At 39.3% G+C, this 27810-nt stretch overlaps 1 protein-coding gene across 3 annotated transcripts; it reads right to left on the bottom strand.

Annotated features, from left to right (window-relative positions):
- Nucleotides 1-13: 13 nt before the first annotated feature.
- LOC116257885 (zinc finger CCCH domain-containing protein 36-like) lies at nucleotides 14-23911 on the bottom strand. 3 transcript variants are annotated; one of them, XM_031634924.2, is made up of 9 exons: nucleotides 23668-23911; nucleotides 18520-18729; nucleotides 18201-18408; nucleotides 17912-18075; nucleotides 16508-17818; nucleotides 16146-16426; nucleotides 15991-16046; nucleotides 765-1409; nucleotides 14-684 (listed from the first exon to the last, which is right to left on the bottom strand). In XM_031634924.2, exons 1-7 carry the CDS (start codon nucleotides 23762-23764, stop codon nucleotides 16002-16004), a joined length of 2316 nt encoding a protein of 771 aa, XP_031490784.1. In that variant the 5' UTR covers nucleotides 23765-23911; the 3' UTR covers nucleotides 14-684; nucleotides 765-1409; nucleotides 15991-16001. The 3 variants fall into 3 exon arrangements, with proteins under 3 accessions (XP_031490784.1, XP_031490761.1, XP_031490768.1); XM_031634901.2 differs by having other exon boundaries at nucleotides 16146-17818; XM_031634908.2 differs by lacking the exons at nucleotides 14-684; nucleotides 765-1409 and having other exon boundaries at nucleotides 15709-16046; nucleotides 16146-17818.
- Between the last annotated feature and the right edge of the window lie 3899 nt (nucleotides 23912-27810).

Genomic DNA, 27810 nt, shown 5'->3' with positions numbered 1-27810 from the left:
GTCAAGAAATAAATAAACAAGAAAAACTTCACCAAACATTTGAATATTTGTCGAACACAGAGAAAATAAAACATACAGAAAGGCTTGTGAGGTTCAACAAATCGAACAAGAATACAACACAATTACTTGCAGAAAAACATATATTAAATAGTCAAAAAAATTAAATGATCGTGCCTGAGACAATGCATATAATACATCGGCGTTTCATGGACTCCAACGAGATACAGCCGACCCAAATCAATTTTAACAAAAGACTGAAACCAGGATTTCGGATCAGAATACGGTAGAAGAGAAAATAGAGAAGCCCACCGCCACATGAGAGAGAGAGAGAGAGAGAGTCAGACACAGACGGAGGACGCCCACTATGTCATGGAACGACAATCACGTGAGTCGCTTGTAAGCTTAAGCAGTGGCCGCCTCCAACCCTGTTCGACTTGGTTGCTTCAGCGTTGTTCCTGCCAACCCTCAACCAAGAGAACTGATCGGAGACGAATCCTTTCGCTTCTTGTCCCCAGCCATTCTGGATCAGATGTTTCTGCCGTAGGACCGTTCCAGTGAGACAGTTTCGGTGCTGATCATGCCACCTTCAAATTAAGATGGTCGCCATGTTCTTCGTGCAGCACTTCAGAAGAATTGCACTTTTTTATGGCCATTTGAATCATGCTGCGAGTCCAAATCCTCTACCTGTTAAAATGCACACAACATCGAGATTAGGACGAAACAAGAAAACAACCATATCGAGAAGAAAATAAAAAAAAATGTACCACTACTGTGGGCTGTCGCTATTGCTTCAATTTGCTGATCGCTACAGCTTGTTCTCTGCCATAAGCTCACGGTATGCCGCTTGCATTCCATGTCTCGACTGCATAAAGACTACAGAAGCACATCTGACTTTTAAAGTTTCATCCTTGCACCTCAACCACAATGCTGCTTTAGATGCATGCAGGCAATCCTAGTGATGAAGCAGGAATTCATGTTGCTCAACCGTCTTATGCTGTTTCTATCTCATAATACAACCTCTAAAAAATGAATATTTGTGTCATGAAAAGCCTGCCACGAAAAGTTCATGCAGCTTGGTCAACCTCCAAAGCTGGGAGGAGACCGGCTTCTGGTTGCATTTGCTGCAAGCCACTCAAAACTCAACATCATTAGGTTGCAAAATACTGAAATAGAAATGGAGATTCCAGTTCTCTGCTTCAATTAGATCAAATTTGTTCGTCCTGAGTTGGCATTAAATTTTAATGCCTTTCAGAGTTTCCAAGAAATCAAGAGACAATGAGTAGCACGGATTTTGGAGAAATAGAACCAGAACACATCCGAATTATGTTGGTGTTTGCCAGTATGCCTCCACTTATCAGGAAATCATATAGCCCATGTCTGAACTGGATCGAATTATATGAAGAAAAATCCTGCAAAAAAAAAACGGAAAAATAAATCTCAGTTTGCAGACCGTATCTGATCTAAAATAAATGTTAAGTCATCTTTATCAAAGTTATCTCAGCCTAGCAAATAGAGTTTCATCAAATTCAGATGGAATTGGTTCATCAATTTCAATCCAAATGAGCTTTTGATTCTCAGCGTGAAGCTTGATAGCACTAAGTGGATTTGCACAGAATATGGACTGTCGAAAACTAAGCCTTATGCTAAAAATTTGGTGAAAATAAGGCTCCTATCTGAACTTATCTGGGCCTTGTTTTGGACAGCAGCTGCATAAACAAGTTGAACATATTGCTGCTTCTTACCACAGCAATGCTGACTCCAAGGCAAAGGAACTCCAAAATCTGGTGAAGGATAGGTAGTTAGGTACTGACCACCAAGATTGCTAAAATGTGACTTAATTTTTCAATGAATCAGCCAGTTAAGTGCTTTCATTTTATCAACAGGGACACAAGATGAAGTTTTACCATGTGATTTTCAATTCTAGTGTTATTATTGATATTTCAAAATGCCCATTGTCATTATTTTTTCATTTTGGGCATTGTTAAAATATATATATATATATATATATATATATATATAGCTAGAAACCAGTTTAATATTTTTATTTTCATATGATAAATGGGAAAATATATCTCAGTTACATTACAACACAATTTCCATCTTATTTTCTGATTTTACAAGCAATTATTTCATTCTATTGCATGTTCACTATTCATATGCAATTGGTGCAATATTCCTATAAAAGCTAAAAACTAATGAAACCAACTCAAGCAACCAGGTTGACCTGCTCTGGCCACAAATCAAACTTAACAAGTTGATCGAGTCATTGGGTTCTCAAATATTACTCATAAGAGATCACTTCCTTGAAGTGGACCCTGTGTGCATGCTACAACTAACACCACAAATATGAGCCAGGAGCAATGTCTTGGTGCGACCCAAGCTGAAATTCCCCATTAACTCTCAAATCTCCTGCCAGGTTCGGGACAAAGCAAGTTGCAATTGAAGCTTCAAAATGACCCGCTTCCCCATGGACTCAATCTTACCTATACAACATCCCAACCTTGCACCCAACCATGATAGAAATTTACCCAATCGTATACTTATGGTTGTATTTTAGTAGTATTTTCCATCATATGGCATGTGGGTGTGAGTGCCAGAACAGGTGAAAGTGTAACAGGTGCAGAGCATTTCCAGCAAACACACGCACAAGTATGTGTGTGTATATGTTTGTTTGCAAGTGGATATCATTGACCTACTTCACTCTCTGGTTTTTATCCCAACCCAACCTAGTCCAATCCCAACTGGACCAGTCCCATCCCAGTTAACTAAATTAATCTTAGCATAGTGAACCTAATCTTATGTCGTCCTATTCCTTCCAGTCTAATAGAGTTCAGAGTTTTCTGCTCTTGAGTTACCTTAGCCTACTGGAGTAAGGAACTCACATGAATTTAGATACAGGAAAGATTCAAGTAAGCCTACCTAGGACTTAGAAAGTCTAGTCATACCCAAGCTGCTGCCCTTTACTGAGAACGATTTTTTACTGTCATTCTGAAGATTGACCTGAACTTAGTTCAAGCATTCAAGGTCCAAGTTCAACTGCCTAACTCAGGTCTCACACCCTTAGTTGAGAACCTCAACTGCCTTTCTAATCACCAAATTGAGAAGATCCCTAAAACAATTAGCCCGTTGAAATTGATCCATGTCAGTTTTCAAAAAAAAAAATCAATTAAATAAGGTAGAAACAAACTAATTTGCCAAAACCAACAAACAACATACAATATCATTATGGATCAAGTAAAGCACAATGTTTGCCTCAAGGGTCATAACTTAGCTGATCGCTGGTGACATATTAGCGCACATGACCAGTTTGATTCCCAAGGGCACTACTCTTCTATGCTTTATGGAGATGAAGCGAGGTACCAAGATGAAAGGCGGAGCATTGGCTTTCACCCAAGGGGTGGTGCAATCTCCCGCTCATCCAAAGTAAAGCACAACCTAGGTACACTATACAATAAAATAGATCTATATAATAACAGAAAAAATTAAAATAAATGAAAGTACAAATAATGAAAAGGACAGCCAGAAGATTATGAATCAAAACATTTTGTTGAATCAAATTGACAACATGCATAGACATATAAAGGCTAAGGAATCATAAATAGCCAAAATAAACACTAAACAGAAAACGTTGAACGGAAAAAGTATCTGCAATAAACAATGAAAAAAGCTGAATAGGGGAGAGATAATACGCAATCCTGGATTGAAATATGTTTATTCATGTGTCTGTGCAGGCAACTAAAAAATATCCATGAAAATAGCATACAATGATACAAACAAAAGATGACATGAGCAACCAAAACAGAAGAAGATGATGATGAAGGAAAGGAGGTAGCTGAAATTGCACAGTAGCAACAGCCCAATGGGCAGAAGAAACAGAAAGGAGAAGTACAAGGACAACGACAAAAAAAGAAGAAGATGAGAAGATGAGGAGGAGCCACCTGTTGGCAGCAGAATCACTGGCAACATGATGACAATAAGAGGAAAGAGAGATAATTCAGCATTATTAACTCAAGGCCTAAAAGAACTAAGCCATGTATAACCACAATGCCAGGTGAAGGATGTTATCCTCCAAAAGGAACCACCTGAATGAATAGAGGTTCTGAAAGGCACGTGCATTGGCTTGAGCAAAATGTTATTATAAGAATGTGCCTCGAGGCATGAAGCATCCACCTCAAGGCTTTTTAGCCAAAAAAACCTCAAAGTCATTGTGTGTGGGTCAGTGCATGTCTCACTACAATGCATGCTTCATTCGTGAGGCTTATGCCTCATCCATAGTGTATTTTTCAACTAAAAAACATTAAATCCTTTTGTTGTTTGACCCTCTTGCCCATTTCCTCTTTCCGCAAACCCCAAACTCCCCTTTTCCTATTTCCTCTCCCCTCCCTTCCACCCCCCCCCCTCCCAAACACCAAACCCTCCCCAAAAGTTGCCCCAATTTATGGCTGCCATTGAAGATTCTCTCTCTCTCTCGCTCGCTATATATATATATATATATATATATATACGTGTGTGTGTGGGGTGTGTTTGTGTCTTTTCTGAATCAAGTCAACACTATCCACCATTCACCAACTATTCTCAAGCAATGGTAGAAAAGAGATGGTGGATTGCTACTCACCTTTGCTCTCCCTCTCTCACACAGTGGATAGCATCTTTTACACGTTTTTTTTTTGGTTTATATTCTCGTTCCTGATGAACTGTACTTCCTTAGCATTCTCTCAAAAGCTCAGTTATGGGAAGCCGTGAATATAATCTACTTCCATGTCTAACTTGACTTGTGCTTGTCTTGGTCCTGTTTTCAGTGCCCATGTTGATATGGAATGAATTTGTAGATTGAGATCATGCATTGTCTCTTTAGAGCTGAAGCATGTAAATGCCAAATCTGTAGAGGACTCAGTTATTCATAAAAAGAAAATGATAATATGCTTTGGATCTTTGTTCCTTGCATCTAGTGGAATGAATTCGAGTACCTCTTTGCATATTGTTGGACACATTGTTTTCATAGCAAATGGGTTGAGAAAGTAACGCAAATCTTAAAATTATCTTTGATTTTTTTAAGTTGATATTAGAATTCCAGTTTTATGAAATTAAGATATAGAATTTTCTCAGCTGATTGTGTATACTGTATAGTGTATACATATGTAGGTTTATTAGGTTGCTGTTGCCCTATGGTGGCTTTCAAATTTCAATAGGAATGACGTCCAACAGTTTGGTGGCAACTACCACATGTGCCCATTCAACTGTGCTGAGAGGCACATGCATTTGTTTCAATTTGTTAGTGACAATTTCAAAGTTTAGTTCTACATCAAGTTATGATGACATTCCAAAATGGCATGTCTGTGTTTATTATAAGGTTCTGTTTGTGGGGTTATGGTCCAACATATAGGGAAGATCTATGATATTAATGGCACATCAGTTGCAGCAAAAGTTAAAAAATATTATAACAAATAGGAAATATCCATGATACCGCTCGGATGAGCTTATCCATTTCACTACTAGCGTTAACAACTTATATTTGTCAATTTTCATTATTTTATTCAATATTATATAGTTTACTATATGGATCCTGAAGCTTACGCTTCAATCCCTCAAGGATTATGCCTTAAGTCATATAACAAGCTCAATTCCTAGTTGGGTGCTTGATCCCTAAACTGCCTTCAAGCTAAATCTTGTGAAAAGGGATGAGGACACCTACAATCGCTCAATTAAGAGGAAAGCGAAGTCTTGAATATGTTTGATAGGGAGGTCACCTTGAAGGGCAGACAGACTAGCAGGCACCGAACGAGCCAAGTCTGCCATGAGGTCATTAGTGCCTTATCGAAGCAAGTGGTGGTACAAAATGAAGGCAGTGTCACCAAGGCCATCAGAATAAGGTCAAGGAAGATCTGGTTAGCTCCCCATGAGGGTAGAGGAAGAAAAGTGAAAGAAAGCAATGGCAGAATAGTTATTTTGCACCCTATACCATGCTAACAACACAATAATTGGAAAAGAAAAAAATTAATCACAAACTCAATAGTGAGAAGATAAGTCAGCAGCTAGTCTCAAAAGTCAAAACCTTTTGTATAAATCTGATTCTCATCCAAATACTAGTTGGTCGATAGCCAGCTAGACCAACCAATCATGATTATAATGATAAAGGTCCTAAGAGATAGTATGCCTATTGATCCTCACCACAGTGAAGGCCAAACAAACATCAAGTAGTAAAGATCTGGTTTATAGCCATGGCTGGAGCCATTGTCAACCAATTAAAAAAATATATCTTCATGTATAAACATGAAGCATAACTTGTGAAGGGTTGTAACCTGCAACTGATAAAATAACAATCATGAAGATTCTTCGAAGCTCCAACAAGGGCTCATCTACAACATATGGTGCTATATATATATATATATATATATATATATATATATAAAGAGAGAGAAAAAAAATTGAAATCAGTCAGCTACCAAATGTTGTCGGATGACAAAATCTTTTAAAACCGTTGCTAAAAGCACCTTGCAAATGGCTTATGGTGTAGCCATAGCTTACAGTGTTTTTAGTGATGGTTTATAGTGTGTTTTTTTACTTTAGTGACAAAATTTAAACATTTAGCCATCTAGTAATACCCGGCAGCAGGCTGATTTCAAGATAATATATGTACATATATAACAGCCTTATTTGGGGACTATTTTCTCGCACATTCTCTCTCGTTCTCTCACCTATTGATTTCAAGGAGATCAAATGTTAGAGATCATAGGTAGCCACTAAACTTTGATCGGAATTGTCTAGAACATTGATTCCAAGGAGATCATTTGATAGAGATTTCGTAGAAAATATAAAAGGTAGCTTGTTGCTTCAAGAGTTTGAAATGCCCCTGAAAGGATACAAACGAGTTCATTTAAGGAAACTTATTTGTTTTCTTATTTTTTCTCTCTCCCTCACACACCCACTACAGTGTATTTTAGACTCTTAAAAAACAATTTAACTTCTGTATTTACAACTTAATCTTTACCATCTAATCTCCTTAAAATTGATGACCTAGATGATTCCCATCAAGTCTGGTGTATATGAGAGATTGGTAGTATACGTTTCTCTCTCTCTCTCTCTCTCTCTCTCTAATAAAAATATATATATATATATAATGGATACTCCAACCTTGACAAATTCATATCCATTGTTATCCTTTCATGTGCATCCAACTTTTCCATTTCAATATAAAGCATAACTTCTAATCCCAACAAGGAAAGTAGTGCATAAAATGAGTGAAGCCATCAAAATGTTCAAGTTAATCACCGATTCATGAGCACCATGGCATTATGCATGTCATGTAAACCGTTCTCCCTTTTATAATATACCACTCAATCTAAAAATCATACTATACTTTTCATAGGAAAATCATTATTGATGTTATGAAGATATTCATAAAAAATTTAAGCACTAATTGTAACGCGCGGCGTTTGGGCGGAGCGGGTCGGGTCAGGGTCCAGCCCCGGACCCTAGCCCCACGCGAGAGGAGCCCGACGCTGTCCCTCCTCCCTCGCTTTCTCTTCTCCCTCGCTTTCCTCTTACCGTCTCTTCCTTACCCACGACCGGAGCTCAGGGAAGAAGGCGACGGCGATTCACCTCAATGCGGCGACGACGGCGGCATTGAGGTGAACCCTGTCATCCCTTGCCTCTTCCTCTCTTCTCTTTTCTTCTCCTTCCCGTTTTCTTTTCCCTCCTCCCTCTCCCACTGTCTCTCGTCTCCCCTCTCCACCGAACGACTCCCCTCACTCTCCACCGTCTCTCTCTTCTCTCCCGTCCTCTCCCCTCACTCTCTCTTCTCTCCCGTCCTCTCCCCTCACTGCCTTCTTTTCCCCTTTTGACCGAACTCTCTCCCCTATCAGTCCCCCTCCGTTTTTCCCTCTTTCTCCCTCTATTCGACCTCCCTCTCTGTCCACGCTTCACGCTCTCTCCCCATTTTCTGCTCGTTTTCTATTTTCTCCAATCAAGCACTTTCTCTCACCGATTTGCACTATGCTATCACTGTTGGCTCCGTTTTCAGCTTGGGGATTTGTCCTCCCCCTCGTAACAGCAATTAGAGAAGGCCTTGGTAGTGGCGGCATTGGAGGATTTTAGCCGTTTGGGGACCACTTGGACGCGTGAGGTGGCTGCCGGGAGGATTACAGCAGTTTAGACCTTCAATCGGGGTGAGCAAGGCGAAATTGAACCTATTTTATGATATATTTCTCTTTGGAACGCGTATAATTATTGTTTGAGCATGCTAGAGCTTAGAATTGATTATTTGGAACACATGTTAGTGTTTTCGTTTTTGGGGGAAAGCTTGCGATTATGTTGGGAAGCGAAGATTCATATATTGGATGATCATTTAAGCATGATAGATTAATTTTCGAAGCATTAGGGGAAACATGGTAGAGTTTGTGAGGTTGTGGGGAAGATTTAGGACCGTTTTAGTGAGCTTGTAGCACGCATTTTTGTGAACGGGTGCATCTTGGAGTTAAATAGGGATAACGTACATAAGTTGGATGTGTCTTTGGGGTAGACGCCTTGATTTAAGAAAAAGGGAGTTTTGAGAAAGGCGTTAGTGATAGACGGATTGATGGCTTTGAGTTTTGGCATCTATTGGCACGGCTAGAAGTGGGAAGTGACCCTTTTGGAGAACTTGTGGGTCAACACTACCCGTCGACACCTTCTTGAGACGATGACACGTGCCTCAATGACTTTGTTTTGTTTTTGTTTGAATTGTTGAGGTATGAAGTAGGAATCTTATCTTGTGTTTGTGTCTGCAGGTACACCGGGTACGTTCCGTCGACCTTGAGCTACCGGATTCGAAGCTCGAGGCATTTTGAAGATTCTTGTGAACGCGCCACAGGTATGGCGACACTCCAGGCAAATCCCTGCCTGGGCAAGTGAATGAATGTGTGTTCCTAGGATCATGGGATCCTAGGATTTGTGATGTGAATTGATTGAGTGTTCCGTGGATGAATGTGGGTATGCATGTACATAAATTGATATATAATATGAATTGTTTTGAAAGGCTTATAGTAATTGTTTTGATAATGTTACGCATTTGCATGTGCATGCTAGAATTGATAACTGTTTAGGACAGATGAGGCGGGGTATCGAGTCGAGTATCTCCTCGACCCCAATTGTGCATTAGAAAACATCGTAGAATGATAACTGCATAGGACAGCTACGAGCCCACCACAGATTGAGACTACTCTCTGTGGTTTGGCTAAGTTTTCAAAGATGTGATTGTTATGATGATGAATGTGAATGTTATGTTTATTGAATACCCATTGCCGCGGGCAATGATGCAAATGTTTGCACAGTGGGTAGTTGTACCCATATTGTTATGACGGCTAGCCAAAACTGTTGTGGTTACGTGTAACCCTCGTGTGGAGGCAATAGGAGGTGTGGGTTCACTCGTGAAGTGAACCAACCTCAAGAGCTAGCCAGTTAAATGTGTTTGTGCAAGTATAAGTATAAGAATGAAAGAATAAGAGATGAGAGGCCAGTGGGATGTGACTATGTGTATGGGAGTTGTCCCGCTTTCGCCACTGGTCTCGCCTGTTCGGAGCGCAGGCGGTGCAAGGCCCCAGGGTACTGTTGTGTGATGTGCTTGGAGCGTAGGCTCCCGCCTTCCCAACCTGGGTGTCCTAGGGAAGGCTGAGTATCTCTCCTTGGAATTCACGCATCCATGGATGAGTGTTCTACCGCTGCAGCGGATAGATGGATCCATACTGTTCTGGGCCACCACGGGGGTTGTCTCTCGGCTGTGGGCCGCCCGCGGTGTGCACGTGCCTGTGTTTGCACCCACAAGAATTGTAAATTCACTGATAGTAATGAAACTGAAATGTATGTGATTGAAATGTATAGGATTGTTGTACATGTGACTGTTGTGCTTATGAATGCAAGTGACATGTTGATGATGCCTTGCATGTGATTGAAATTATGTTATTGTAGCCATTGAGTGGCCTCTGCATGTCGTGTCCTGACACGACATAATGATAGATCGTTCTGATGTTTGCTTGTATATTTGAGTCTTACTTGAGAGGGTTTGGCATTTTCCTAGCTTGTTGTCATACTGCGAAGGCTGAGCCTTCAGTTGTTTTCCTTTTCAGGTTTTGACGGACCCGGGGCAACAGGTTGAGCAGATGGCTTCACTCACGTCCTACTGGGGTGGTTTTGGGATTGTCGTTTGTAGTGCCGGCGCGTCATGTTTTGGTTTTATTGATGTCTTCTTTTTGTTAGGCATCAATGTTAGTGATTTTGGGGCATTTTGGTTATGCACATAGATGTGAATTTGTATCAAACAAAATGGTTATATCAATGAAAGTTCGCCTCATTGTTTTGAATTGCTTGGCTCATCGTCTTTTTGAATTATTGGGTAGTCACACCTCGATGCCTTATGTTTAAAAAAAAAAAAAAAAAAAAAAAAATAGTTTGAGGGTTAAAAAGGTCGGGGTGTGACAGTTTTGGTATCAGAGCCATGACAAACCCCACTATGGATGTGAGTTAAAGCCTATTTGTAAAGCCGTGTTGCCCAGGTACGCATTCATTTGATTAGATTGTTATTGTGGTTATGCTTTTTCACGTATAAGTACGTAATGTGATCTATGTTTTGAACTTCGTGCTAATGCACGTTGTGATTTGATTTGTGAGATTAGTCATAGACTGGATTTGAGATTAAGGCTCTTGTTTGTACAGATGGAATATCATCGTAAGAGTAAGAAGCGAGCTGGGCCGTCCATAGAGGCACAGAGAGAGCCTAGTCCGGCCCATTCTGATGCGCATACCCCACGCGATGACAGTACGTCAGGGCACCAGTATGCCCAACTGGGTGGGGGTGCTCAAACCCCACTGAGGCAGACTCCACCTGTGGATCAACAGTCTATTTTGCTGACCACGTTGCAAACACTGACCTCCCTTGTGCAGTCCATAGTCAGTAACCAGAGGAGTAATGCGTCTCCTTCAGGAGACACCACTGCGCCACTTAAGGAGAAGGCGTCAGCGGTGTCGTTTCAACAATTCATGGCGATGCAGCCGCCTATCTTTTCAGGAGGGTGCAGTCACGATAAAGCAAAGCAGTGGATTGAGGAAGTTGAACGCATCTTTGTGCTTCTGAAGATGCCTGAGGAAGACAAAGTGAACTATGTCACTTACCTGCTGAAAGGTGATGCCATGGACTGGTGGAAATCAACTCTTGAGATCCGGTATGCAGGCCAACCGTCAATTTCTTGAAAGCAGTTTAGAGATTCCTTCCTCAACACCTACTACCCAGTGCATGCTAGAGACAAGAACATGCAAGAGTTTCTTGATCTACAGCAAAATCAAATGAGCTTGGAGGAATATATTACAAGATATCGACACTTGGAGGCGTATTGCCCACACTTCTACACTACAGACGGAGCCAGAGCAGGCAAGTTTGTGCGCGGTCTGCGGGAGGGACTGCGAACCAAAGTTTTGACGAGCAGACCTCGTGACTTGGACGAGGCGGTCACTATGGCAAGATGTATAGAAGAAGACTGGGCGAGGACACAGAAGGATCACTAGATGAAAGCAGGCCAGCATTCACAAGGTGGACGAACCCAGGTGAAGCGCCACCACTTTGCAGGCAGGACAAGGCCTTATGAGAGGCGGGATGACCGAACTTTCAGACGGAACCAGCCAACCCGTAGCGAGGCTACCCAAGGGTCAGTGGCCACTCCGACTTCTCAGAAGTGCCCTACTTGTTCACGTGTGCACCCTGGAAAGCCGTGCTATCGAGAGATCGAAGCTTGCTTACACTGTGGAAGGATGGGGCACTTTATCAAGGATTGTCCCTTAAAGAAAGAAAGAGAGTTGAAGAAGCCAGAGGCCGGTCCTTCTAGCGCACGACAGACGACTGGACGTGTCTATGCTACTACCGTGGAGGAGCTTCAGGCACACGACCTTGTTGAAGGTACTTTACTTGTTGGTTCTCATATTGCTAGAGTGTTGTTTGATGCTGGGGCGACCCATTCATTTATATCTAGTCGATTTGCTACTTCACTAGAAGTGCGTGCTAGGAAGATGCCGTATGTTCTGAAAGTTGTTAGCCCTATGCATGCTCAAGAGTCGTGTAGTGAGTATCTATCTGATGTGGACGTGGAGATCCATCAACATCACTTACCTGCACAGTTGGTGATCATGAGTTTTAACGAATTTGATGTGATTTTGGGCATGGATTGGTTATATGCACACATTATGCTAATATAGATTGCAGGAAGAAGCAGATACAGTTGTAGACTGATGAAATGCAACCTGTGGAGTTCCATGCTCGTAAGGCCAGTCGAACTGATAAGATAATGGTGTCTGCATTGAAAGCTAAACGATTGATAAAAAATCGAAGTGTTGCTTTCTTGGTCAATGTGTTGACCAATGAGACGGAACCGGTGAGGTTACCGGATGTGGCAGTTGTGAGTGAGTACCCTGATGTGTTTCCTGAGGAACTGTCAAGTTTGCCTCCAACACGAGAAGTGGAGTTCAAGATAGAGTTGTCACCAGGGACAGCTCCTATTTCTAAGGCACCCTATCGTATGGCACCAGCAGAGTTAGAAGAATTGAAGAAGCAACTGCAGGAGCTCTTAGACAAGGGCTTCATCCGACCTAGTGTGTCACCGTGGGGAGCACCAGTGTTGTTTGTGAAGAAGAAAGATGGGACAATGCGTTTGTGTATTGACTACCGCATGTTGAATCAAGTCACCATCAAGAATAAGTATCCGCTTCCTAGAATCGAAGACTTGTTTGATCAGCTTAAGGATGCAAAGGTTTTCTCCAAGATCGATCTGAGGACAGGTTATCATCAACTCTTGATACGAGAGGAGAATGTTGCTAAGACTGCTTTTCGAACCAGATATGGGCACTATGAATTCAGGGTCATGCCTTTTGGGTTGACCAATGCTCCTGCAGCGTTCATGGACCTCATAAATCGAGTTTTCCAAGAGTTCTTGGATCGATTTGTTATTGTTTTTGTTGATGATATTTTGGTGTACTCAGAGAGTGTGACAGAGCATAGAGATCACTTGAGAAGTGTATTGGGTCTTTTGCGCAAGCATAAGTTATATGCCAAGTATTCAAAATGTGAATTTTGGCTAGAGAAGGTAAACTTTCTGGGTCATGTAATCTCTAAGGATGGAGTATCCGTCGATCCGGCTAAGGTGTCAACTGTGCAGGACTGGAGGACGCCATGCAGTGTAACCGAGGTTAGAAGCTTTTTGGGATTGGCAGGATATTATCGCAGGTTTATACAAGACTTTTCGAAAATAGCTACACCAATGACTAAGCTATTGAGAAAAGGAGTGAAGTTTATTTGGAATGAAGAGTGCGAGAGGAGTTTTCAAACTCTGAAGGACAAGCTTACTGCTGCTCCTATTCTGACGCTTCCATCAGGTCATTCGGGTTTTGTATTGTACACAGATGCATCAGGAATCGGTTATGGTTGTGTACTGATGCAAAATGGCCGTGTGGTGGCTTATGCATCAAGGCAGTTGAAGACACACGAACAACACTATCCCACTCACGATTTGGAGTTGGGAGCAATTGTGTTTGCACTAAAGATTTGAAGGCATTATCTCTATGGGGCAACATTTGAAGTGTTTACAGATCACAAGTCTTTGAAATATATATTCTCCCAAAGGGATCTTAATTTGAGGCAAAGAAGATGGATTGAATACCTAAAAGATTATGATTTCACGATATCATATCATCCAGGCAAGGCGAATGTGGTGGCTGATGCTTTGAGCAGGCAAGCTAAGGCAACGATGTACAGTATGTTAGCATGTTCTTGGAATTTGTTACAAGGTGTGATGTGCTTGGAGCGTAGGCTCCCGCCTTCCCAACCTGGGTGTCCTAGGGAAGGCTGAGTATCTCTCCTTGGAATTCACACATCCATGGATGAGTGCTCTACCGCTGCAGCGGATAGATGGATCCATACTGTTCTGGGCCACCACGGGGGTTGTCTCTCGGCTGTGGGCCGCCCGCGGTGTGCACGTGCCTGTGTTTGCACCCACAGGAACTGTAAATTCACTGATAGTAATGAAACTGAAATGTATGTGATTGAAATGTATAGGATTGTTGTACATGTGACTGTTGTGCTTATGAATGCAAGTGACATGTTGATGATGCCTTGCATGTGATTGAAATTATGTTATTGTAGCCATTGAGTGGCCTCTGCATGTCGTGTCCTGACACGACATAATGATAGATCGTTCTGATGTTTGCTTGTATATTTGAGTCTTACTTGAGAGGGTTTGGCATTTTCCTGGCTTGTTGTCATACTGCGAAGGCTGAGCCTTCAGTTGTTTTCCTTTTCAGGTTTTGGCGGACCCGGGGCAACAAGTTGAGCAGATGGCTTCACTCACGTCCTACTGGGGTGGTTTTGGGATTGTCGTTTGTAGTGCCGGCGCGTCATGTTTTGGTTTTATTGATGTCTTCTTTTTGTTAGACATCAATGTTAGTGATTTTGGGGCATTTTGGTTATGCACATAGATGTGAATTTGTATGAAACAAAATGGTTATATCAATGAAAGTTCGCCTCATTGTTTTGAATTGCTTGGCTCATCGTCTTTTTGAATTATTGGGTAGTCACACCTCGATGCCTTATGTTTAAAAAAAAAAAAAAAAAGATAGTTTGAGGGTTAAAAAGGTCGGGATGTGACACTAATCATGTGGGAAAGTACTTGAAGATCAAGCTAAAAACTCCAACATCTGGAAACAATATTGAAAAATGTAAAAAAAAAAAAAAATTATAATATGAACTTAAAGTAGTGTTGCACGTATCATATGATACGGGGCCGTATCATAGGATATGTATCATAATTTTTATTATTGGTGATACCTTACACCTTGCCATATCACACCATATCCACTGTATCTATAATGTGGTGGCTGGTGAAATGCACCCCCTTATTGTACAATATGTTGGCAGTGAAAAAAAGGTCCCAGACCTGATTTTAAGTGGTCTTGAAAATCTCTTCACACCGACTGCTAGACACCCTTAGGACTTGAGTGTGAAGGAGATGTTGCCACTTTGAGAAAAAAATGATATTTGAAAGAAAACTGTCGATTTGATGCTAGATTTGTACATAGAAGATTGATTTGTGGTTGAAGAAAGTGAGATTCATGATTTTAACTGTGAAAGGTAAAACATATTGTTATTTGTTCCTTGCACTGAATAAAGTTGATTTTGTGATGTATAAGACTTTATACTTATTTCTTCTTGCGTTTTGACATTATGTTATACTAAAATAATGGATGTCCATTGCTATATTTATGTGTGACTTGCTTTTTATAGACAAGATACTTTCTTGATTTTTTCTTATTTCTTTCTAACTTTTGAATTTCTTAACATATAAAAATCTACAATTTTTATGATAAGTTGTGGTACATATCTAATTATTAGCCCAGCTAATACACATTCAAGATGCACTTTACAATATTGCATTGACAAACCAACGTGAGACCTAAAAAGGTCGACAATTAATCTTCATTAAAGCACACCCAAAATTTTGGACCATGGCCTTGTGTGCTCCCATTATTAGAAGTTCGACTTTCTTTGCATTTGATCTTTCTAGCAACAATCAAATCTTCCCATTTGACCATTGATATGTAAAGGCAAGATGACAAATAGAATCTCAAACTTTTCTTTGTACCAAAAGATTGGAAAGCCGGTGCATGTGAACATACACTGAAAATTCCAGTCAGTGTATCAGATTAAAGACAAAAGGGAATCAGGTGCTTCAAGTTTCTCATCCCAATAGCATCTTGACAGCTCTGGTTACCAAGTTGAATATCAAATAAAGCACCAAAAGCAACATTATCATCTTGATTCTTGGTCCAAATAACTTTTTATTTTCAGCTCTCTCTCATAGGCCAGTAGCACAGACCTCAATTGTATGAGTTATAAAGCAAAGGCATACATACAAGCACCTCAGTTATCCTTTGTATTTAGAAAACAAACAAAAATTGAACAGGCCGCTGCACTGCCCATACACTTAAAACCTTCACTTGGTAGCTTCTCGGGCTTTGGCATACTTTGCAACATAACCCTGCAAGAAACAGAAACGCCCAAGGGGCATGGCCATATCATTATGCCAGTTAGGAAGGAAAAACTATTATAGGATCCTTGTCACAGTTCAGGTACACACCTGCACCAGCTTTGAAATTTTTGGACGAGAAAGAGACAGAAATTGCTCAATTGCTTCAGAATTGCTTGGCATCTGATGGGAATGCATTGAACTGAGCACTTTGCCAACGGACTTTTTAACTACTAGCTTGTGGGCATCTTTACTCAAATTACCATGTTGCCATGATGGTCTCACCAGCTCTTTCACAAAGTCGATAAGGACAGCTCGGAAGCACTTCATTGCCTTTGTCTCCTTTATATCCTTTTCATCACCCGCTAGATGTGCCACATCATCATGTGATTCTGTGTTACTAGCAGTTGGTAAATCAGCAGAATTGCCATTACCAGATATTTTCTTAATTGGCATAAGAAATTTCTGCTCACCTCTAGGTAGATAAGCCCCCTTTCCTACTTTAGCATCATGAAAGGACGTCTCTTTCTGAAAGCTCTTGTCATCAAACCCAGTGATGATATTACTACTACTTGAAGGCTCTGGGAGTGTATTGCCAAAATTGTTGCCGTTAACAAAATCAGAAGCCTGTGAGGTCCCATTAGCTCCTTTACTAGAAGGCTCAATGCTATCATGAATAGAATCACACGGGCTTTCAGACAACAACCTTGCTGATGCATGAAGGAAAGATGATCGAAAAGGCACAGATGGCTCCCAGGAATATGAATAAGAGCTAGTCGTATACCCGCCGGAAGCTGATGGATTGCTTGCATCAATATGCATCAACTTTCCATTCTCAGAACTTGTGTAATACGATGGAGAATTTCTTGGACGAGAACCAGAACTTGAAAGGGAGTATTCAATATCATCACGTGAAAGTTTGTACTGACATTCTAACTTACTCATAGGAGAAATCCCTCCGTAATATGATGACCTATCTCTATCAAGTGCATAGGCTAAAGCTGGCATAACAGAAGATGTGTTAGCCATATAGCTACTGCACTCATCTAACTTCGAAATATTATCAAATATAGTCAAACATGAACTCTGATTTGGACTGACAGATTGCCTTCCATTTCTATCATAGACAGAGGGGCTACTTGCATTGCCATGAATACCATATTTCAACAAACCATTTGATACAAACCTATAGTTAGGAGCATTAGATAACAAAGACTCATTTTTTGAGGTCAAAGTAGGAAGATCAAAGGGAGATGGTCTTCCAGTTACTTCACTGCCTATGAAACACCTCCCAGCAGTTTCTTGGACACCTCTAGCACCTCTCACTAAATTTCTAAAGTGCAAATCCTCAGAACCTGACTGTATACTGTTGAACTGTTGATGCTGAAAATTCAAAGTTCTATGAGCTGGAAGCTCCTCAAAGGGACTACTATACACCTTTAGGCCTTCATTAGTGAACAATGGATGGACTGGCGCACTCAGGACAGGATGGGGCATCAATCCTTCCCTCGAATCATCCCTCTCAAAAGGTGATTGTTGAAATTCATTTATGACTGATTTGACATGTTGATACTCCATTTCTGATCTGAACCCTAAATTTTCCTGATGGATGAAAAACATAGGGTCATCTAACTTATCATCTTTTCCACTTTTGCCATCATGAACAAGGGAAACATGCTCCTGCAGGAGACCTGAAGGTCCTGAACTTGTTACAGTATCAGCACATTGGAAAGACCCTTCCATTTGACTATTCGACAGCATGTTTATTTTTCCAGTGTCTTTCCCTGATTCAGGATTATATGCCAATTAAAAAGCTATGTTTGAGTAGTCATTGAATCATTGATGTTCTTGTCTCCAGAAAGAAAGTAAAGTTTTACCTGCATCACCACCAGTGCTTCCATTTTGATGCAAGAATGTACATGAGTTCCCCTTTATGCACCAACCCTTTGCAAAAAATGCACATGCTATTGCCTGTCGCTTTTTGTTATTTCCTTCTGCACACAGAGACCAAGTCTGAGGCGTTTGGTGTGTATCATCCAAGCTGAAAAATAGGAAGGACATTTAATGACGACAACTTAGCACCAGGTTGAATGGAAAAAGCTAAGTCACGATATCATTTTGATCTTTCTTCACATGTAACATTGTCATAGAACCAACATGACATACCTAAATGAATTCAGTTTCTGATCCCCAGTAGACTGCATGTCTCTTTGCTCACAGAGATGCTTTTTTCCATCTATAGATTCATCATCCCTACATACTTCATGGGATCGCATTTCAACATGCACTTTTGCATTGCTAAGATGAGCAGGTTTATTCTTCTCAGCTACAATGCCATCATTATCAAGATCAGAGGTCGTACTCCCTTCTCGACCTTCAAAAGCATGAGCAATTCTTTGATCTGGTTAGTCTTTCTCAATTGTTATTTTGCCGGTGCAGATAGTATTCCATCATATCAAATGAGAGCATATGTTTTAACTTTTACCTGAAGTTGTTAATTCAGAATCCAAACACCTCATAGAATGAGCCACAGTTGCAACTAGCACCTCAGCTGAAGATCTAACAGCATCAAGGCTGCCATGACTCTTTACACTATTGGCTTTTGGTGTAGCATCAGCTTCTGTTTCTCTAGGGACTAAACACGAAGGACTGACATCTTCCATATGACTACTTGAGTTGGTTTCATGAGAATTATCTGCAGAAACCAGTGCAACTAAGCCATAAAGTTATCCCAACATACAAGAAGAAAATCTCTACAGCAATTTTTTTTCCCACATTTTCTTGGTAGCAAGATTAACAAGTGATTAGACAAGGGGACAAAGTTAAACTCGTGCGGAAGGTGAAGAAAAACTTTGCGACAAGATTTAACAGGAACCTACTTTTGAAGGGCAAATAATTAAGTTACTACTTGGAAAAGGTGTACCCTAAGGTGTATCGGTCACGCCGACCTATATGCGTATCGTAACGTATCGTAAGCGTATTGTAAACATATCATAAACTTATTTTTTAATTCATAAAAAATCAGAAAAATAGAGAAAAAATCAAGAAAAATGTGTTTTATATAAAAAATCTCATTGCACAGATAATGAAAGCTCATGATTCATCGTTCTTAAGTAACGACATAATAAAATAAAGTCCAAGGTTTAAAGTATTTTACATCATATCAAAACGTATAATCCATACTCGGTCACTGTCAAATGAGAATTGAGATAACGTTTATGAATAAGTAACATCATGATTATTATCAATCGATACAATAATCATTATCTTCTTCATCTTCATCCTCATTCCTTCAAGTTGGTGATCTCTCCCTTAAGACAATGATTTCTTGGCAAATTCTTTTTAAAATGATGAAAACTCACCCTCCCATAACTCTTAAAAATGTTGAAAATGAAAGGCGAGTAAAACTTTAAGAAATGCTTTTCGTATAGATTCTTTCCTATTTTTCCTAATTTTGTCTTACTATTTTGTACGTTTCTGAATTTTAGTTTTCTGATTTTCTAACATAAAAAAGTTAAGTTGATTTTTTGTATTATATTACATATTTAACTTTGGACCGACCAATACAGGTCCCTTTACATGTTTTACAACATTTTTCATATCCTCATGGTTTACCCAATGCGATGACATGTCCAAAGTCCAAATAACAAAAGCATGCTATATAATATATATCAAGTCCATGCAAGGCAACTTTCATATCTATAAAACTAGAAGTACACCCATCATTAGGGTTCACAGCAGTAGTTGGCAAAACCAAACAAGTCAACTTGGAATCTCTCGGGTCAACTCAGATTACCCAAGGACAGTCAACTTTCTAGCACTAATCCATCCACAACCAAATCTTGGAGGATTAGGGTTTGACTTATCTGACTTGACACTCAGTAAGTCGGATCAAGGTCACCTAATCCTGAATTGATCTATTTGTAACCAATACAACTCATCAACAAGTCCTATTGGGGTTTTGAGCCGGTTCATTCATAAAAGCAGGATATATTTGCTTGTACATAAGTTGTCAAACTATGATTGAGGGTTTCAGGATATGCCTTATCCTCTCCAAAGTCATCCCAAAGTGGCCAAAACTGGCCATCCACAAATGATGGTTGGTCATGATATCCAACACCCATTACCAAGTCTAAGTCTCTCTATCTCTCACCAACCCTTGGTTGCTAGTAGTATTTCTTCAGCTGGTTAATTTGCTTTCTTAATTTAACCAAAATTTGCCAATAAAAAATTTCATTAGTTAATTAACTTGCTTTACAGTTTTACTATATACCTGTACTAAAAGGCACTATCAAAATTTATGACCTGATCCAAATTGGTTGTCGAGTCAACTTGCTAACCCACAAGCAGTAGCCAACCAGTGCAAGCCTGATCTTGTGGTTTGCCCACTAACTATTTGAAGTTGATATTTCATTCGAACCACCTATTTTTCTTGTGACATTATCAACACGAATGAATATCAATATTTTAAAATCCGGTGACCCAGGACTTGACTTGTCCATTCACGGCTCTTCAATCGAAGGGTCAAATCGATGACTCAACCAAGTTTTGTCAACCTTTTTTTTACGAAAACCAACATATAACTAACTATCTAAACAATATTCCATTTGTGTTACTTATTTATGTTAATGTAAACTCACGTAAAGGTGAAAGGGATGGATGCCAAAAAACGAAAAGAGAGAGAGACCTCATATATATGAATGTGAGAGAGAGCAAGAGAGGGAGATACACTGGATAAGAGAGATAGCAAAAGGGCCACCTGAAATATGACAGAAAGAAGTTGTCGTTATGAGAGAGAGAAGCCCCAAAAAAGAGAGAAAAAGGGGCATTAAAATGCGAGAGAGAGAGAGGAAGGGAGAGGAACGGCTGAAATTGAAATATGAGAGAGAGATAGAGGCATAATTATGAGAGAGAGATGCCAAAAAAAGAGAGAAAGAGGAACATTTAGGAGAGAGAGAAACTGAGAGACTGAGAGAAGAGAACATTAGACACCACAAGACAAATTGTTGGAAATTTAATGATTTTTAATGCTCTTTAAATTTTACAACTGTGCTACTTAATTTTTACAACCATATCATTAGATAAACCTGTCAAACTCATAATATCAATGTGGGACATGCTTGTTTAAATCGTGACTCAGCTGAGTCAAACGAGTCCTTGCCAAGTCACGCCAAGCTTTGTGCACAAACAAGTCACCCTACTGGGTTGACATGCTAGGGGACCGAGCCGAGTCAAGTCAGCTGAGTCAACGAGCTGAATCAGCAAGTTTAAAAACACTGTGTGATCATCACAAGCAGTGACAAATTGGAACCAATGTTATTAATGCTCCTATTATGCCATTTGTTACCAAATCCACGTTGCTTAAAAAATTCAGAGAGTATCAATGTGTGCAACAAATTCAACCTTAAAACATCATGCTACATGTTACTTAAAAAATTCAGCATATCAATGTGTACAACAAATTCAACTTTAAAAAAGCATGCACCTTATGTCCGTATCACCAATTTGTACATCCTATCTTCTGCGATATAACAATGCACCTTCCATTTGTTAAGAATTTTTAAACTTTAAAGCTAATATTTTATTTGAACCACCTAGTTTTCCTGCATTATTATCAACATGAGTGATAGCCTTCTATAAGTATAAGCAGCATTGAGAGCAAATATTAAAATTAGTATGTCAATGTTCCAATAATTAGCAAACATTTCCACTGGTTCTTGAACAAACTTTTGTAACAAATATTGACATATATTATTTATTCAAACAGATGTTATAGGTCCACATCCATTTGTTGTACCTGCATTGTCATTTGTCACTACCGAATTATGATTTCAGTTGTCAAAATCTAGACTAGTCAGCCAACTTGTCTGACTAGTCAGCTGAATCAGTCATCGATCAGTCTATGTTTCAAACCAGTGACTAGTTGGATAGAGTCAAGCAGTCAACCAAGCTGTTGTTAAACGAGTAACCCCTGGCCTACAAATATATATGTGCATTCTATGTGTAGATATATATGTTTCTACATTTATTTCCATATAAAGATATGTACTTATTTAGCTATAGTCGATCAACTTGGGCACACTATTCCTGAACGACCTGTGCATCACTTCCAATTTTATTCAACTTGGTCTATGATTCAGCTAAAAAAAAAACATTATTGTATTGGTTTATGATGGCAGTATCACATAGCTGTCATCAAATTAGTATCTGATAGCTACTACCAGAATCTTCACATCTCATTTGAGTAATAATAACTTCTTGGACTCCCACAACCGTTTCAAATATGGATCCTTTAAGAAGAACATAACTTTAATGGTTGTAACTTATAAGTTATAACTTTACATTTTACATTCCTTTTTTGGAAATACTTGCAGCAAAATAAAGTAATACTAGATAACTGTAAGATAAGTGTCAACCTTACATTGATAGCAATGCTCTAAATATCCTGAACTACTGCTCCAGTGCTCTACTACTAATGCAATGACTCCTCTCATCAGCTGCTGATTTGTCCTTCCATTTTCTTGTTTCTTATAAATCTGTTTGCTGCAATTTCTTTTCTTATTTTACTTTTTCTGTGCTTTAGTAGTTTGCTTCATGTTTTAAGCATACTAGATTAGGTCAGCTCAGCTCATGTTCAAAACAGTGTAATTGTTGCATATTTATGTAAAGTAACATACTCTTGCATTTTGTTATACCGGTATCGCTATATGATACCCTTCTGCTTAAATTAGCATATCTATTGACCACACAGCTGCCTTATATCATATTCAATCGTTCAGCATTTGCCAAGTATATGCATTATTTTCCATCCTTCCTATTTTAATGTAACCAACAAGAAAGGAACCAAACTGGTGTGGTGAGGTGTATGTGTATCTTACCAACCATGGCAAGAGAAAGACTAGCTTCTTGTTCATCTTTTATAAGTAACAAAAGTCCATTGGAGTAAACACCTCAACGGTGTAGTTTTGTGTGTCTAAATTTTCATTCAATGAAACGCATAAAAAAAGGACAGTAAAGAAAAATGGTGCCATCCTACAAAATCCCTAAAGAAAAAGCTAAAAGTAGACAAGTGATAGGTAAAGCCTAACGACATAACCACAGCTCGCCTTCAGTAAAAATCCGAATAGGAAGTTCCTTGGACAATGTGAAACGTGGGTTTGGCGATTCACCCACAGAGATAAGAAAATAAAATAACATAGAACCAAAAAAAAAAAAAGCAAATGTATATAATGGAAAAGGAAATGAACCAGTAGCATTATCAACAGTCTCTCAAACGTAACTAAACATCATAAAGAATCACAGTGAACAATTATATCTTTTTTTTTCTTTGAAGCGCATAGTTTCCAAGTGAAACTCAGCCCCCAATTTTTTCCTTTCAAGAACTACAATTCGACAGAGAAAAAAAAAAGACCCACGGAAATGGCATTCTTAATCAGATCAAAGCTGTGAAAAAAAAGGTTTACAACAACAATCGAAAAAAACAACTATGGACATGCATGAGCCCTGGGGTTGGCGGGCGTACGACTAAAGCTACACGAACAAATGTAATCGTCCATTAGAAGGCGAAAGGAAAGAAGGATAAATATGAAATATCCTGTACCATCTTCGTGCTTGAAGATAACGGAAAGCTTACCGAATTCTTCAAGGGGCTCGGGATCGAGGTCGCCGGATCCCTGGGGCCCCTTCTCAGGAGGTTTGCCGCATTTTTGCATATTCTTCTCTGATTGCATGGACGCCTGAGATGGGCAGCAATGATTCGTGACGCTCTTCCACCGAGAAATCGACCGACGGCCGGCAATGTCTCCTTTCTTTCTCCTCCTCTCACTCCTCCTCTCAAACCCTCGCAGCCAGTGTTGGCGCCGTTCCCATTTTGTTGTCACCTTCGCTTCCAGTTTATAAGCGTAAAAGATTATTGTCCGTAGCTCCAAAAACGGAATTCACGTCTTCTCACTTTCGTATTTCGGACATAATTTTGAGGCAATTGTCAAAAGGGGGCTTCAAGTGAAAACATGTGGTGTTCTTACACATTAGAGAGTCGTTGTTTCCAACATATTCTTTCTAAACTAAGGTGCATTGTTGAAGGAACGGAGTTAATTCCTGCAACATGGTTGGTAGAATTATGGGGCAATTAGGTGGCAACCATCAAACGAAGAAAATCGTGAATCCGTTTTTTGAGATTGTAGCTAAAAAATATAACTTAATTGGGCATTTCTATCTGCATTCTTGTTTGCCTTTTGGGCTTCTCCCAATGCTCAATTTAGTGTTTTTTATGTTCTTTGTAAAGGTTCGAGTGTCATCGTGCACTAAAATTTATCAAAAGATCGATATGAAATCGTTACCAGCTACCAGATCAAACTAAGCATTTAAAATGTTCATCGTATTGCAAAAGAAGTTTTGATGTTTATATTTTACGTGCCGCCACAGATGATCATCATGATCAACCAGCCTAAAAAGTAATCGAAACATTCACGTCAGTTATAGGACGAGTATACTTTTTTGTCTACTGAAATGAAATATGAGACTCAAGTACACATGATCAACAAACTTTTTCGAGCTTTTATAACAAGTTTGATATCACTGAGGAGCTATTTCTGAGTGCTTATGCCGTTATGAATGACTTATCCATGTTTAGTGAAGTCTACTCGTGGCATTTTCTGGAATTTTTGGCCAATGATGCATCAATCAAGGATTTTAAAAGTTCATATTTTGGTGGTACAGTAGCAAGGTCTAGCGCCCATATACTTGGAGGAGTTGTAGGGCACTGGATGGCAGGTGGCCCACTTCAAAGTGGATTAAAGGTTCAAATTTTGTGGTTGTTGTCACGATACAGTACGGTCATCCTTTGGATCGTAATAGGTCCTAACACAAGCTTTGTCACAAACCCTAAGAATAAGGCGCCCAGGAGGAAGGCAGTTACCATCTCTTCCGGATGGTAAAATGAGCCACTCTTTCTAACAATTACAAAGAACAAAAAAAAAGGTCTACTTTCTTGTAATGATGCGCACATGCTAGTGAGGAGCGTAATGGGAATGATGGACGAAAGCGGTCACTAAATAAAACATAAACCATCACTAAAAGCACTATAAACCATCGTTAAAATGACCTGCATGGCTAATTCATATATATATTCTTGTTAAGCTTTAAATATTCCAGGGCAACTGTACCTTCAAATTTGCTAAACGTGGTTGAAATATATAATGTGGATTCCACGTTGATTTTTTTATTACAAAACATGGTTGAAGCATGTTGGAAAAAATAAATAATGGCTTCCTGACCCATCGAAGCCATTTGATTTTCTTAAATAAAATAAAAGCTAGTCGTTCCCCAAAAAATATGGAGGATTGCATTTATGAATTTATTTTGACTACAAAAACTTTATGGCGGAGTATCTAAATGCGAAATTTTGTCCACATAAGGTGGTCGGTAAGAAAAGCGTTATGTTTTTAAAATACGTAATATCTTAATATGTATTTCAAGAATATCATATTATTGTTTCCAGAAACACAATGTGATTGCGTCCGATATTTAGTTGTCAAGTTTAAAAACGACCCATATTTTCATTATGTTTCATAAAAAAAGAACGTGGTATTCTTGTAACATAAGTTTATTTGGGATTTTTTTTTTCCCTTTAGGGGCGTTTGATGTCTTAAAATGTTGATTATGGAAACTAGCCAAATTTCTACTTTAACTAATAATTGAAATGAAAATTTCGGTATGAATTTTCCTTCGAATTTGATAGTATGATTTTTTTATTGAACAATTAAAAATGACTTGCTTAATGAAAAAATAGAATTCATGAATTTTACCCTTGATGCATTGTGTCCTAAAGAGAAATTAAAAAATTATGGAAGTTGGGAGTCACAATTCCACATCCTAGAATGGGATCATATTTCTACAACTTTGAATTTGGAACGAGATTATAACTCTATAATCAAAATTCTTTATTTGGCAATGTAATTCTCACTTTTAAAAATGAGAATAGTGATTCTAAAATTTGATTGTTTGATTGAACTGAAGCAGATGCCCTCTTAAACAAGGTGATTTGATATTAATGCGCTGTTTATTTAATAAATAACAGCATTTAGGATCCTGATTCAAATATGAAATAAAAAGATACGAAAACGACTTGCAATGTATAAAAAATTAAGTGGGCAAAGAAATGATTGTTTTGTTTTCAGGAAGAACGAACAGGCGACAAAAAAAAAAAAAAAACCATGTAGAATCTATTTATCTTGTTAGAGCATGGTCGTTTGATTCAAGCGGAATCGGTGGAATTCTGGAATCAGAATTACAAAATTTCTGAACAGCCGGAACCAGTTTTCAAACACAGAATCGCGGTTCCAGTTTTGGGGCGCTCCCGCGAACACCTCTTCTCCTCCTCCTCTCGCACGAAGAACCAGACGCCTGCTGTCTTCCCCCTCCTCTCTTCTGCAGTGTGCGTGAGGTGAAGTGTGCCTGCTGCGTGATGTTACTCAGGTACTCTCTCTCTCTCTCTCCCCCCTCATGAACCATGGAAGACACTCTTACAGCAAGATGATTGGACCTTCCTCTCTCTCTCCCTCTCTCTCTCTCTCTCTCTCTCGTGCGGGCGCATTCATCTTGCATTGGCCCAACGATGCCAATGTTCCTCATTATCCTTGTTTCATGAGCTAAGATGTTGGGACTTTTGGTTTAACGGAATGAGAAGCCATGGAGGGATTTTGTGTTGGGATAAATCAAAATTTTGTTGACGCAAGACATAGCAGTTGGCATCAGGCGGTGTACAACAAATTTACAGTGCTTAATTTGAAGAAGGACGGTTTTTTTCCACGGAGCCAGGGCGGGTCCTGAATAGGAGAAAAATTTCTTCAGATGGAAGTCTGGAAAGGTCTTTGATTCTATGAACTTCTTTTACTTTGATTTTTTCTAGGATTTTAAGAAAACGTGAAATCGTTTGTGTAAGTCATGAGTTGTTGCGTGCTATTCTTGTGTAGGCAGTAGGAATGTGTTTGAGAAAATTTCTTGTGTAGAAGATTTCTTGCTAAGCGCGTCTACAAGGAACACTCGTGTAGAAAAGCTATTGCAGGAAAGGTGTTTGAGGCAATCTATCACAGAAACAAACTATAATATTTGACTTACCTTTTGAAGACGATCCTTGTTATTTTCTAATACAACTACGCAAGTACATAAGCTTACAGCTCACTGTTGCTGAAGATGAAATCAACAAACTTGCTCAATTAAAGCAATATCTGTTTAGAAAAAAAATGAAGTTTCTGGGTTACATTCCTATGTTTTGATTCTGTTATTAGATCGTGAGACTGAACCAACGAATAAGTGAATCATGAGCGGTTAAAAACTTAAAACACTGGACACCTGGGCTGTCATTTACCTATCTAAGGGCATGTTCCTTTCACCTCTTAAAAAATTTCATCGTAATTTTTGTTGAGGGATGGTGCTGGGCGTTGATTTTCAGCCTGCAATTGTATATCAGGTTATTTTTTCTACTTTTGTAAGATGTTCATGCCATATCTCATAAATCTTGCGGTAACAAAAAAGGATTCTTGATTTTAATGCTTATTTCATCAAAATTATGGAATGCAAATTCCAGGCCATCAAACACACCAGAAAAATGGAACATGGAATTTTCATTCCATTTCAGTTTCAACTGGAATAAGATTCTGGAATTTTATCTTAGAATCATAATTCCAACGTATCAAATGCCCCCAAGTGAAGCTGTTATTTTTTGTCTTGCCTAGGGCGCAATCTCGGTGTGTTTTTATTTTTAACGAAACTCTTT

Source organism: Nymphaea colorata, chromosome 1, assembly GCF_008831285.2.
Source record: "Nymphaea colorata isolate Beijing-Zhang1983 chromosome 1, ASM883128v2, whole genome shotgun sequence".
Taxonomy (NCBI): domain Eukaryota; kingdom Viridiplantae; phylum Streptophyta; class Magnoliopsida; order Nymphaeales; family Nymphaeaceae; genus Nymphaea; species Nymphaea colorata.
Note: the sequence above shows the minus strand (reverse complement) of the source record. Positions and strands in the feature narration are given on the sequence as shown.